Source organism: Lasioglossum baleicum, chromosome 18 (genome assembly GCF_051020765.1).
Source record: "Lasioglossum baleicum chromosome 18, iyLasBale1, whole genome shotgun sequence".
NCBI lineage: Eukaryota > Metazoa > Arthropoda > Insecta > Hymenoptera > Halictidae > Lasioglossum > Lasioglossum baleicum.
In genome coordinates, this window is record NC_134946.1 from 5,706,860 (window position 1) to 5,721,584 (window position 14,725).

The window sequence follows — 14,725 nt, forward strand, 5'->3', positions numbered from 1 at the left end:
ACTCGCGTTTCATTGTCCACAGTGAGAACGGCCGCGCCTCGTCCATTTGCGCGGGAAAAGTACGGAATACCCCATCATAAAAAGATCAAAAACCGTTCGAAAAATTCTCGGAACGAGACGAAACGGAGAAAAATCCCAGGGCGAGGGGACGCTATAGGGAGGACCCTAGCGAGGTCCTCGACGTTTCAAAATGTCGGAGGAAAAATATCGCACGCGATCACTGTGAACTGCTCGACCATGAAAAAACCCTAAGGAAACATTGTTCACACATGCATAGATGAGAGGTGGGAGCGGATCGATGGCCGCCATTTTACTGACCGTCTTGAACGAGCGCATCGCGAACAGGTTCGCCATCATCGTGCTGAAACCCGGCGCCAGGCAGGACTGCGCGATGAAACCTAGCTTCAACTCGGCGAGGCAGATTACATCGTCGCCCTGTTTCCAGTCCCATGATGGAATGTTTAATAAGTAGGCCTGCAACAAAGTTACCTCGCGCTGATAAAACTTGCTCGAGCGCGAAGAACCTCGAGGACGACGGGTTTCTTTGTGCGACGTCACGCGAGGAAGGCATTTTTCGCCGTGAAGAATTCTTTTAAAAGTTTTATTTATGAAACGCATGAAAGATGGACATATGTTTGCGTTTTGAAAATGAATTGGAGAATGGGGAACCGGTGACTTGAACTTTCTTGGCAAACTGGTATAGAGGAGCTACGAGTTAATTTGTACAATTTTCTACAGCCGAATAATAATGATATAATCTTGTTGATAATACCTTGTTGTGATATTGCATTAATTGAATGATAACGCGAATGTCGTCCGAGTAGTTCTTGATGGAGATGACGCGCATGATGTTCGCCGCGTCCTCTGCGTCTGGATCTTGACAGTACTTGTTCGCCAGCACCAAACACGCGTCCGCTTCGTGGACCTAAAACCGATCAGTAGCCTTTGTTCCATGTGTCGCGCACGACAATTAATTAACGGAGTGTCAAAAATGTAGTCTGGATCGGGACGGGAGTCAGAAAGCAGCGGCGAAACCGAAATCGTTTTTCTCGGGCAAATGTCGGAAAACAAAGTGACGGAAGAATCGTTTTGAAACTGATGAAAGTACACTGTGTCGTCTCGCACTTAGCACACCTCGCACTTTGCAATTTCAAACATGTAACGTGTCGAATAAAATTTGGAGCTTGTTGAAGTCATCATTCCCTAATTTATTTATAAAATACGGACTTTCGGCGCATTTCGACGACAACGTGTTTATAAGTTCTTTTAGCAATAACCATTTGTCAGATTGAATTGCAACGTCTGTAAACTCAATCTAAACAGTTTAGTAGTGAGTTAGAACATACTGAATTTTGCAATCTAAAGACAATACAGTCCGTATTTTTTAAATAAATTCAATGAAGTGATGACTAACACACCACACCCCCCACCCGACAATTTTGCTTACGCTACATGCACATCAGAAAATCTCTGATAACGATCGGAAACACATTTCAATTGATCAGCATCGAGATATTTTGGGACAGTACAGTGTACATTTCAAATTTCCAATTGTGGCGGGACTTTCGAAGCTTGGTCTGCCCTAAACGGCGTCACGATTACGGCGGGAGGTTCGACTCTAAACGATATAACGGAGCAATAACAATGACGTTTCAATGTAATGACGCTAATGTATGAAAGACTCGACGGAATTCGAATATTCTGGGGAATACGAGCTACGTGTCAAGATTTGTTAAAAAGCGTTATTACTAGGCCAGTTTTTAGTAGGCTTTGCGGGTATGCAGAAACATAATGGCGACGCATGTCACTGGAAATATAGCACTTTCAAAAAACATTCGTTTCTCTGTCAATTTCCAAATTAAAATGCAACTTCACGAGTTCCAATTAATCAAGTAAATATTTTTTCTTCATTGGAGGTAAATATCTATTGTTATTTTATGGGTTCCTACGACAAGCGCTGCCAGAATGTCTTCCCAACAACAACAAAATGTAAAAGCGAGTTCTATTGGCATTCCTTAAATAGGCAAACGCCAGCTAAACGCGGAACTGGAAAAAATCTCGAAGCTCTGCTAACATGCCCATCAACTGTCTTCTAATCAGACCTACGTTTAATTAATGCGAAAGAGAGTGTTCTACGTAAACAGCCAAAACAACATACCGTTTATACGTTTCAACGCAGGTTTCGCGAGGCGTCTATAATACTTAACTAAAATTAATTCCACATGCAAAAATCAGTCGAAAAATAACGTTTTCTTTCTTTACACGAGATTTCTTTTCTAAAATGATTGACCAGAACCGCTTGGACTTTCGACTCATTTTTTCAGGCAGAATTTTTCTTGTTTCCTTGTTACATCCTCTATTAAATGACGCCTTGTATGTACAGGGTATACCGGAAATGGTGCAACTATCATTTCACTGGCAACTTCTCGAGCGAAAGTTAGCAAAATTTTGTTGTCAAAGACACCAACTAATTCACTTTTAAAGAAAATCACTGAACAATTTCTCTTCTTGTTTTCTGTAAAAGCTGTTTTCTCTTTTTTTAATTTCATATAAAATTGGAGATCTTGTAGTTACCAGTGAGGCTGTTTTAAGAAAATTCACTGTCACAACTTTAATGTCATTGATTCTTTAATGATCCTTATTGGGTTTATGAATATGTGTCGTTTAATATGTATATAATTAATTTCCCTTTTTCTTTTTTTTCCAAAAGCAATTTTTTAAGTATAAAAATTGGAGATGTCGTAGCTATCATGAAAAATTCGCCACATGTTTGCTCTAACTTATCTTTTAGTGAAACTTATGGAATTTGTCGATGAAAATGTGTATATGTATGTAACAATTTCCTCTTTTATTTTATTTAAGGGAAGTGTGTATTCTTTGTGCTCTATAAAATTATAGATATTGCAGCTACCGTGGGAGCTAATCTACAAATTTGGCTGCCACATTTTTACTGTTATTAATTTTTGAACGAAACTAACAAAATTGTTAAAATTCACCCCACCTTTTTTTCCTGAACGTACATGACAAATTATTATTATTATTATTATACTGAAAAAGTGAAGCAGCAAATTTCATTTCAATTTAATTATTTAATTGTGTCACAAATATGAAACCCTGTGGGGGAACTTTGATGTTTGTGTCTTCGTTGTCGAGACATTATACTTTCGTAAAAGGAATTCTCATGATTTTCAGGGGCACCTTGTACATAACAGGGGACCATTGCTCACTGTCGCATAATACTCTAGGTCTCTACCGAAGGAAAATTGCTACGAACGACTAATCGTTCAAACTAGTCCTTCAGCAAGCACATACCCACCTGGATCGACAGCAGGCATGGATCTATCCGAAAAGTACAAACAACCTATAAGGGGCGTTCTTTAACACGGAGTTACCATACCAGAATACGTACACACGTGTATCTATGTCGACACGTGTTGGTAGAGACTGGGAATGTGTTTCTCACTGCGACGGGTCTCAAAGTTTTGCGACTGCAGTTGACTAAACTGTGCCAAATCGATCGATTTTCAAGTGCACGTTACGGACGTTTTGTCCAAAATTCATTCGGATGTAGCACATGCGAATCCAGTAGGGTTTATATCATCATTTCAATGGTTTCTAATTTATTTTTAACATGCAGGGGACATTTGCAATCTTTGTCTATTTTTACAAAAAAGTAAAAAGATTTTTTCAGAAAATTTGTCGTGTTAATATACAGGTCTTGGTGTAGAGTCAAAATTATTTTTGTTACTAATGAAGTTATAAAATACTAACAATCTATACTTGAATCGCGCGAGTTAGAGGGTTATTAAAAAATCACTTTTTCAAAGATCTTGGGATGTACTTGTACATACATATGAATGGGATTTTTAATTTTTATAAACTGTTGCCAAATAATTTTTTAATAAGATTAAATAATTCCAAGGGTTGTATTTCTTAAACAAATTCTGAACCAGCAAAGTGGTGATATACATCCCTTCTGATTTTACACATTTTATTTGTTGTTTTATTTTTTATTTTTTGCGCATTACATTAATGATTCGTTGTAAATATAGAAGACTGTGATTGAAAATAAATGATTAAATCTAATATTGTACTTCATTAATACATAAAAACTGAACATAATCGAACGTATTTATACATATTATGACCCAATATTCTTTTTTTAAAACTGCTAAATTGTTGCGCTGTTAAAAATTTAATTTTGGACAAAGTCCTTGACATCAATTGCGAAAGTTGGTCGATTTGGCAGTTGCGAAATATAACCCGTCTTGCGGAGGCACTCCTGGGTATCTTCGGGTGCACCAAATAGCGTAATCGTTTGATCCCGACCGCTCACAATGGGTCGCGTGTAATCGATTCGACACGAATGATTCGTTTCGGACTGATGAGACACGAAAGCGTATGACAGCATAGGAAATGCGTCAAAGGGGTTCCGTGAGACATCCTCAATGTGCATAGAAGGTAACGCACAAGCAACAACCATCCTGGAATAACAGCATCCGTTCTGTTTGCGCAATCGGGCCGACTACCGATCGTTCGCAGCAGCAGCTATGACAGTCTCTTCGAATTCAACGTATACACTGATCCAAAAAAATCTACTAAATATAATTGTATCGATCTTTTCCATCGTTATTAATTATTACAATACACGATGCGTCGCGTGAGATGTGTGACAAAATGGCCTGCAGAAATTGAAAATTGTACTTGCCTATGGCTACCTGACAAAAATTAATTCTGAAAGTTAGTGTAAGAAATTTTCACATGTATATCATATAGTAAAGTATAAGAATAATAACAAGTAAAAAAAGGGAAAATAAAAAAATATTTGTTTTCCTATTAACTTTTCTATTTATTGTTAACTCGAAAATTACTTTTTTTATAGAAGGAATGAATTTAAAAAATGTTTGCACAAGTAAATTTGCTACTGAATACCAGTGAACTAGGTCAAATATTATGGCGACAGGTTCGTGACGATTTCTCGGTTCAAGGTCACGTGGAGATCATAGCATGTTAGGTCAATAAATTCGTCTTGACGTCACCTATAGAGCTATAGAATCGAAAATATGTGGTACCGTTAGAAAAAGTGAAGCATTGATTTTCCATTGAAGTAAATTTTTTTGTGACTTTTGCAACATTTCTTCGCTTGATTGTTTAAAGCAGTTGGAAAATCGTGGGAAAATATAACAAATAATAATAAATACTGAGATTTCTGAATCAATGTAAAAGGCGTCACTTTTAAAATTCGATATCAAATCAGCATATTTTCATGTTTTTCAATGTTCACAGCCAGATTTTACAATGGAAGAATCTCATAATAAGATTGAACAAATGCAGCAAACATTTGTTTTTCGATTTTTCCCTGTGGCTACACTTGCAAACAAGATATTGAACTAGAGAATTAGTTTTTGTGAAATCTAATAGTTCAAGAGATATTTGAACTGAGTGCCCCTGATAAATTTTGATACGTTGAACTCGAATCTGGAAACGATGCTCCTATGTAATCTTAAGTTTTTACCTCCTATATTACTACGAAATAGTGAATATTCTTAGTATAGTACTTCAATATTGCAATAAGCAATGAATGAATTAGATTTTGGATCTTACCCAATTAAACCATTTTTAAATCAATATTTTCTTCATTACGAACGTAACAAAATTGCTGTAACTTGACAACAACAAATATCATCCTCCAGATATAAATCAACAATGATTTCATCGTTTAACAAAAAATTGAATTTACTCTGATATATGCAATAAGTATTGATATAATAGCGATGCATAACATTGAACCATGCGCTCTGGTTAAACAAGAGTGACAAAAGCCCAAAATACTTTTGTATCATTGCGTTAGACTATTGCGTTAGATCAAAAATATTGACATATCTATAGTATGTGACTTCAAAGCTACACACAGCTATAGAGGATTAAAACGTAAAGCTGCAATAACAAATGGTTACAAAAATTCAACAAATGGTCCTGGACAAATTTCACCTTTTTTTAATCCTCCTCCCCCACAGCATCCCCCCAGGATTAGTTAGAGAGACATTACAACCGGGGAGGAAGAAATTTCACCTGAAAGTTACTGTCATGGCTGCCGTGGCCACGCGAACAATACGGTAGGGGGGTACACACGAGCGACCGTACGGAGGACGGGTGACCTGCGGGGTTGGTCGGCACGATACACAGATATCTATCGGTGTCTCGTACGGTACACTTACTTCGTGGACAGGACAAGGGGTTCTGGATATCTGTGTCCTTGAGGCTCACCTTGACTCGCTGCAGATCAATGGGGTTCATGATAGTCCCCCGAAAGAACTCCACGGTGGTGAAGTGCCGCTTGAACAGTCCCTCTAGCTCGAGATCTGGTGGTTTCCTAAGTGGCACCGATATGGTATATTTTATGAAAAAGGTTCACCTCTGACTGACCGGACTGCGCCCTTGAAGAAATTGTCAAGGTCGCCGGACATCCCTTATCACCCCGGCTCCCCCCTTCTCGGGGGAGAGAGGGAGGAATGGCACCTTGACGCAGTGCTGATTGAATTTTTCAGTAAAATTCGCGATTCTGTTAGATTTCTAGGGGCTATCGGGGACCGGCCTCCCTCGTAGGCCATAGGACATGGGAAAAAGTATACATGGTAAACAGGTCTAAGTAAGTCTCTACTGCACGCTGAGTTGGCTTATAGCTCATTACCAGCATACCATGCAGTCGCAGGCGTTTGCTTTCTACTTTGTAATTAATTCGCTGTACTTCTGTCAGAAGATCCGTACATATGTACGTACCCACGCGCGTACCTATGTGCGAACCTACGCATATGTAAGAGAGAAATATGTACACTCATGACTGTACTATATACATACCCCAAAAATTTGAGGGTGAGCTTTTGAAGTGACTGATGTCTGTGGTTGCGACTGTGTGTGGACGGATGGTTGTTACTGTTCTGTTGGAATGATGTCTGACATTGTTTGCACTGTTGATTTATAATATTGTTTGCGAATGTTTGAAGTCATCTTTAATCATTCTTCATCTTTAAAGTCATTCTTTGCTGTTGTTTAATGGGGAAATAGTGAGTACCAATGATAAGTACTTTAATATACCAACAAGTATTCTGTCTAATCGACTATAGTTTTAAGAAATCACATTTTTATACACATTATTTAATACTATTGATACCAATTTAATTATTTCAATAACTTACTGAATTCTTATAGATTTTGTCTTTAAGAATCACCAAACTCGTAATTTTCATAATAAATTGAAAAATATTTGATATACAGTAAAGTCGCGATCGCGACTGTGTACGCCATACGGTATAGTCGCGATATTTATCAACAACCGCGTACGCGATAGTTGTCAGGTGCCTACCAACTCAGCCTTACCCACCTACCCTTACAGAAGGTAAAGTTCTTTATTTTTCATTATTGTTTTATGTGACTTTTACCAATTTATTTCTGACATTTTTCTGATTAAAATAACACCAAACACGATGTAATTTCAACTGTATTTAATGATTCAATCAACGATGAAAGTTTCGCGCGCAATGAAGGACAGCGAACACGCGGGCCTTTGAACTGTGCCGGCGACGGCGACTGCCCCGTCTCGTTCTTTCCCACACGCTGTCCTTCCTTGCGTCCGGAACTTTCATCGTCGCTTGCACCACTAAATACAGTTGAAATTATGTCGTGTTTGGTGTTATCTTAATCAGAAAAATGTCAGAAGTAAGTTGGTGAAAGTCCCATAAAAAATAATGAAGAATAAATAAGTTTTTGTACATTCGATTAGTAGTGATTCACACCGATACGCTTCGGCCACGCGATCCGTATTTCATGCTGTCCTTCTCTACGTTTGGCTTTCGTTTGAACTCTCGAAGCGATCGGCACGGAAGACGCAGTCCTAAAAAAATGACGTTGGTTTGCGATAGTTGTCCGTGCAGAACACAGGCTGTTTGACAAGAATCGCGACTTTACTGTATTCGCGTAGCCAAAAATCGAAATGCGTCTTTAAAATAAAATCTTTCAAAAACTAGAAGTGACAGGAACGTACTATATTGGAATATTAAATATTAACTCTACTTCCACCAGAGAATTTTCCCATTTGTCACACTTGAACCGAATCGGTCACTTCAAAAGAACGCCTCATAGCCGAAAACTGAATGAAACAACGCTACACGGTGCCACGCAGTCATCTACTCTTCGAAAGAACTGCGATAATCACATGATGCACTATTGAAATTCAAACACGCCAACGCGACTAGATCTACTAGGTGACCGCGGCGTGGCACGCGCGGTTCCACGATGACCTTGAAACAGAGCAGTGGAAAAGAAAGAGAAATATAAAAACAGAGTAGTTACGAGAGAGAAAAAGGGAGAGTGAGAGAGAGATAGAAAAAGAGAGAGAGATAATAATATCCCAACGTTGAGGTAGTATGCGCCTAACTTCACAGTATTCGAGTCGCCAGTACGTGTGTGCGTGTGTGTATGCACGTGTACATGTACGTCTAGGCGAAGTTGTAAGTCTACGACAAAATGGCGGTTGTTCCAGTGAATTTACACGACACGGCACGACGATGAGTATGACACGCTGATGCTTATGTTTGCCGCTGTCTGCGACCAATTTCGCATGTGTCGTATATATCGTTTATGTATATTGGTCGCGTCCTGGAGGGAAACCGCGATATAACCTAAAATACTGCAAGAAAATGAGAAGCGCGGGCGACCACGCGCGGAGCGATTTGATTGGTGGGTTCTTTGAGGTTGGTGGGGTGTTATAGTGGGTGGTCTAGGGCGTGGGGGTACCTTGACGCGTTCCAGATCCACTGCATTCATCATGGTGCCCTGAAAAAACTCCACGGTCGTGTAATGCCTCTTCAGGAGACCCTCCAATTCGAGATCTGGTTCTTTCCTGAAAACATAGATCACTCCTTACGACGATGGCGATCAGACCTAACCATAGCGACCGGATATCCCCACTTCTCTTCCTCGTCGATGAGACTCCCTGTTGTTCCCGCCATTCGCATTTGGCAACCCTGTATTTATTCCCCGTTTGCAATATCTAAATAGACGTAATTTCATCTTCGTGGGTACGTTGACTGCTTTCGCACGACCTTCTGGTTACGTTTGCGCTTTACCTACCGGTGACCGGCCCTCAGAAAATAGGAATTCTTTGAGACATCGATTTCGTTTTTAAAAACACATTGAAAAGCTAAACAAAGTACTCAAGTACTTTTTTAAAGGGTGGTGTCAAAATGGGCCCACACATTATCGTCTAAGGAGTCAGTGTCTAAAAGTTTATGATTCATGTCCAAGGATTTTTTAATTAATTTTTCTGTGTAGAATTATATTGTCTTCCAGAATTATTTTTAATCTGCATTTTAACGTAATTCAGTCTTTCAGAATCTTTAATAGTCTCCTGGTAGGTAAAGTATTAATAAAATTCTAGATAGGCTCCAATACAAAAAGTTTATGAAAATCTGATCGCCATTGCGCACTCATTCACGGAACAAATGTTCAAATGGGACAGCTACACGGACCTATGCTCGCCTGACTACCACAGAAAAAAAATCAAAAATTACTCTCATATATCTCCCTCTAACGGTGTTGTTCAAACCAATGACTGCGTACATCATTACAGTAGTAGACTTACTTAATTTCATAACGGTACACGAGTAACATTACACACTTAACGTAAATATTGGCGGAAATATGTTACTATTTCAAAAAACAAAATTATGTGGAGATTATTAATTTCGGATTGGACTTAGAATGCGAAAATTGACGTCAGGATGCCACGGGAGCTCTGCACGATCGCGTTGGAGGCAGATGTGCTCGCAGAATACAGTATTGTCAGCGTAGGTCATGGTTGACCCGGCCACTGATCTTTTAAACCGTTGGTGTTTAAAATTGTTCCAACTCGAAAAATAGATCGCGCAGAGCCCCATGGACCCGAGGGTGAGGGTCGGATGGCAAAAATAGTATGGTTGTTCATACCTATGCAAGAAGACAACCTCCACGTCAACGTCCTCGCGGTCCTCGTGCAAAAAGTCCTTGAGAAAGTGCGAGACTGATTCGTAGGTGATGTGGCCACACACGACAATATGTCTGCCAACACAACGGACGAATTAGATTCCGCTCCCGGGCCGATACTCGGTCGGCGTGTCGAACAAAAGGAACAAAAAAAAAGTATAGAGAGAACCTTACAAGCAACTACCATGTACACGCTCTATATATGTAATTACACATGTTCTGAACCAATTAACGATTTCGCTAGGTTCTTCTCTCTCCGTGTGCCGAGGCTACCGCTTATTTTTTATGTTCTCTTTTTTTCACCGCTTTCCGTTTTTCGCTTGTTCTTTACTTTGAACGCTCGTCCTTGAGAGCGAGCACTTGTGTCGCGATATGCAACTCGAGGGTGTAAGCACGGCTGCGAATCGAAGAGAGAAAGAGAGAGAGAGAGAGAATGTGAGAGACAGAGAGAGAGAGAGAGAGAGAGAGAGAGAAACATGTGAATATCGTTAAAAGATCGAAATTTTAGCTCTCTTTTATGCCAATTTAGTCTGCTGCCACAATAACAGTATAATCGAGTATGGAAGTTCTGTGTCAGTTGTTCGAATTTCTCGAATGATGAGGATGTATATTGACAAAAAAAAAGACGACAAAGCGAAAGAACAATACAACAGGAGAATCCTCTGGCAATTTAAAGGAACATTTATCTACGAAAAATTTCGCGGCATATTCGCCTGTATATTCATATACATTCTGTGTGTATATAAATTTACATATTGTTAATGTATATATATATATATAATTACATAATTAATGAGCTAAACTTACCGGAATTGCGAGATAGGATTTGGTGTGTAAGTCGTTTTAACCAACTAGTGTGATCGAACAACTACACACAAGCGCCGCGCACACACACATACACACACACACAGACAAGAAATATATCTGTACTATACAAATAAAATATAGAAACAGAAAAGAGTGGAGAAAAGATAAAAAAAAATAAAATAACAGGAGTATATATAGGTTCGAACAACGAAAGGTGATAAGAATTAGATAAATAGAAAAAATTACAGTAGAGTGCAGGCTCGTTCGTGTACTCGATCCTTGCAGTCAAATACAAGCACAAAATCTCGTTTTCTAAACTGATGTTAATTCTACGTGCGATTTATATAAATATATATATATATGTATCGTATTACATTAATTAAAATTATGGTTCTTACTGTTACAAGCGAGTCAGATAAACAGTGCCTAAAGGTGAGAAATTGTGTTATTGCGTCAACAAAAACTTCACCATGACCATTCCATGCTCCACTTCCTTCTACTCTGTAAATATTATATTTAATGCGAGGCTCATCATGAACTCAGCAGACACCCTCTGTTTGCACTGATTGCGTCTGTTTTCGGTTGTTTCTTTATTTTTTCTTTTTTGTTTTCTTTTTCTGTTTTTCTTTTCGCATTTTGATTGCACCTGGCAAATCAAGGGCGTGCAACGTGAGCTGACGTGCCACTGAATCCAACATAGGCCTAAACACATATACAATTTACGACATGGAAGCCCTACGTTACAAAAGGTTCTTTACTTTTACTCTATCATACGGGACTGACGTTTCTCTGAACACAATGTCCAACAAATCTCAACTTCTTTTATTCTATTCCCATAAACAATGGGCAACTCCCGTGGAGTTCGATATGCTAAACCCGAATCTGAAAACCGTTTCCTTCTATCGCCCTCGGTTTTAGAGAAATCTAATTTTGAGAAAACTGTGTTTTCGCAATCGAGAATTCGTCGCGTTTTCGCTGTTTTAGGTTATGGGAACGTATTTCGCGGGAAACGATTCTGCAGACTTTCCTGAACACGATGGTATTTTTATAGATTCTGCCTGAGATCCTTGTTTTTCACAATATATTTAAAAATATCCGAGAAAGTTCATATATTAATGGCGCATATTTATAATATTATTTAAAAAAATAGTATTGTATGTAGGGGGTGGGGGGACGGGGGGGTACAGAATCGTTCGATATATCGAGTATAGCGATATATGGTATAAGCCACATTCGTTTACCTTTCACAGTTACAGCATACAAACAAAATCACAAAATCACTAATTTGAAAATATGTCTTTCTTCGAAATCGAATTTCTCAAGAATTGAGCTTAGGTAGTAACAATTCTCAGATTCGCGATCGGCGCGTCGAGATCCACGGGGACCGTCCCTTGATTACGGAATATAAAGGTAAGTGTTGGGCAGTGATATAGAAATGTCAATGATCGTGTAGTGTGTGTATGATATCGATGTCACGTAGAAATCTACTCGATGAGTCTACCCAATCGACGGAGAGGGTTCACGGTGTGATCCGGTGGACCTAGTTGCCCATGTATAGAGAGAGAAAGAGAGAGTGACAGATAGAGAGACAGAGATAGAGACGAGATGTAGAAAGAGCGAAAGAGAGAGAGTGAGAAAAAGAGAGAGAGAGAAATGGGTACCGACCGTCGAATATGCTCGGACGTTGTGTGTGATCTAAGCTTGTCGATTAATCAAAATACGTCTCGTTCGTGGAACAATCAACCCCGAGAACGCTCGTTACAGGTCTCACGCGTCGCGTGTCGTTTATCCTCTATTTACGTGAGACCACAGGCCGGTGTACGCATCGTCAAAAAAAGCCACACAATGCCACGCAACTGGACGAGAAGTTTCGCCTCGAAAAATTTTCATGGCAACGGTCGGTAAAACACGTCCGATTAGTGACACCCTGTTGCGCTTCGGCTGCTACGACCAACGGTCACGTCAGAGGCAATTTTCGAGTATGTGTAGAAAATCAAGATGGCCGCAAACAATGAGTCGTTGTCAATAGAACGGCCGGCACCTTTGGCTTGAAACCGGAGAAGCGTGTATGCTAATAATTTCGCTCTTTTATGATCATTTGTTTTGTCTTAATTGACGACTTCGGTCTTAGTGTTTTTGAATTTCGCGTGATAAAGGACGAAGACGGTCGTCCTTGTGTTCGTGTTAATATGTGAATTCCCGCCATTTCGAGAAATGAAAAGTTTTGAAAAGCATGTGTCATTTGAAACATAACACAACGGAAAACGAAATTTATCAAATGTAATATTACACATTGAATTCACTGAAAAAGTTGACTTTATTTTGTCACGTAATTAAATGTATGAAAACGCATTCGCAGGTATGTACTTGTGTCGTCTCGTGTGCGCATGCGCATTTGAAATTCAATTTTGAATACAATACGGGTTTCGGCGGCCATGTTTCCTTGGGACTTATTTACGGCGCAGAACAGCGCAGAAGCACTTGTTTACCGGACGGTGTTGAGAAAAATTGTGCCCTGGCAACCACTGGCAACCGTCCTTGACAGTAAATGACGCTTCCCAGTGACTTTAGAAGATAGTGAATAATGTCACAAGCAAATAAGGTAAGTTTCATTTCAGTGTCCATTGATGCAATAAGTGGTTATGTTCGGTTTAGTGGCAGTTGAATGCAGTGAAAGTGAGGGTTAAACTCAATGAAAGTGATAAATTAAATTGTTAAATACGGTTAGTATCGTTACAATTATCTAAACATTACGTAAAAGCTAGCTTGTTTCCCTATTCCCTTAAATGCCTACGCACTGCTAAATAGATTTGCAGTGGGACGGAGTTGTCTGCCTTTGGCGGGAACTTTTGAAGTGTAAATTTGAAAAAAAATTACCATCGGCAAGAGATCATACATTTATAATCGAGAAATAATCATGAAAGATTATAGCGTATTTTGATGAAACATTGTTTCTATATTTTCTTTTATCACCATTTGGTAAAAAATTGGTGGAATTTCATTTATTGAAGTCATTGTCTTGATAGAATATATACTTCTCAATGTTTCAAGGCCAAAGGAAATACTGACAGTTCTATCATCGATGACTCGGTTCACGTTTAATCAGTGTTTGTGTTATTCTGGTTATTTCACAGAAAATATATTTGCACCGACACAAAGCCATGAATGATGATCCATTCGTAACGAACGTACACATAGCACCATCCAACGAATCTTAGCTTCCAAAGTTCAAAAACCTTGTTGAAGTTAAAATTTGTTGGACGGTGTAATTACATCACTCTTCCCTAATCTAACTCGTTTGCTGGCTCACTGATAATCCCTTCATCAAACCTAAACTACGCATAACATGTCATGGTTAGCAATGTACATATGCGTATACATACAGCTTTATATATGCGTACAAACACGTACATATATAAAGCATATACAGGGTGGGTCATTCGAACTGTTACAAAGAGTATCTTCTAATTATTTTAAGTCGTTAGTGTAATTCTAACCAATTTTTGTTACGCTGTGAAATGTTTGACCTGTTAACAGTTGCTAAGTGAAGTGATAAATAGACCCCAGATGTTTATGCAAATTTTATATGTTAAAATATACAAAATGTATGCAAAGTACAAACAAACTGGAAACACTTTATTGAAAATAGTGCACTATAATTATTGTCGGATATGGAATTCTTTCATGCTAACATATTTTATTTTACTTTTGTTGTAGTAATCAGCAAAGCAGACAAATTAGCTGGAATAAATACTAAATTATTAAAAAGACATTTTTTTAGAATTTTTTAGGTTGACATTGACTTTCTATAGTTTATATATTTGGAATGGTTCTTGTAAACAACATATATCAATGTATACATGTATACTACATGTATACAATTAGAAATGATTATATT

General features: G+C 38.7%; 1 protein-coding gene across 46 annotated transcripts in view; it reads right to left on the bottom strand.

The window, feature by feature from the left end:
- Positions 1-14,725, bottom strand: part of Slo (calcium-activated potassium channel slo) — a 132,711-nt gene that overhangs the window by 46,173 nt on the left and 71,813 nt on the right. For 35 of the 46 annotated variants that reach the window (XM_076442413.1, XM_076442411.1, XM_076442405.1 and 32 more), the window contains 4 exons: positions 9,985-10,095; positions 8,794-8,899; positions 773-925; positions 319-474 (listed from right to left, as the gene is read on the bottom strand). In XM_076442413.1, the coding sequence (XP_076298528.1) occupies positions 319-474; positions 773-925; positions 8,794-8,899; positions 9,985-10,095 (526 nt within the window). Of the gene's footprint in view, positions 1-318; positions 475-772; positions 926-6,267; positions 6,374-8,793; positions 8,900-9,984; positions 10,096-14,725 lie in introns of all 46 variants that reach the window. The other 11 variants (XM_076442388.1, XM_076442378.1, XM_076442373.1 and 8 more) reach the window with 2 other exon arrangements.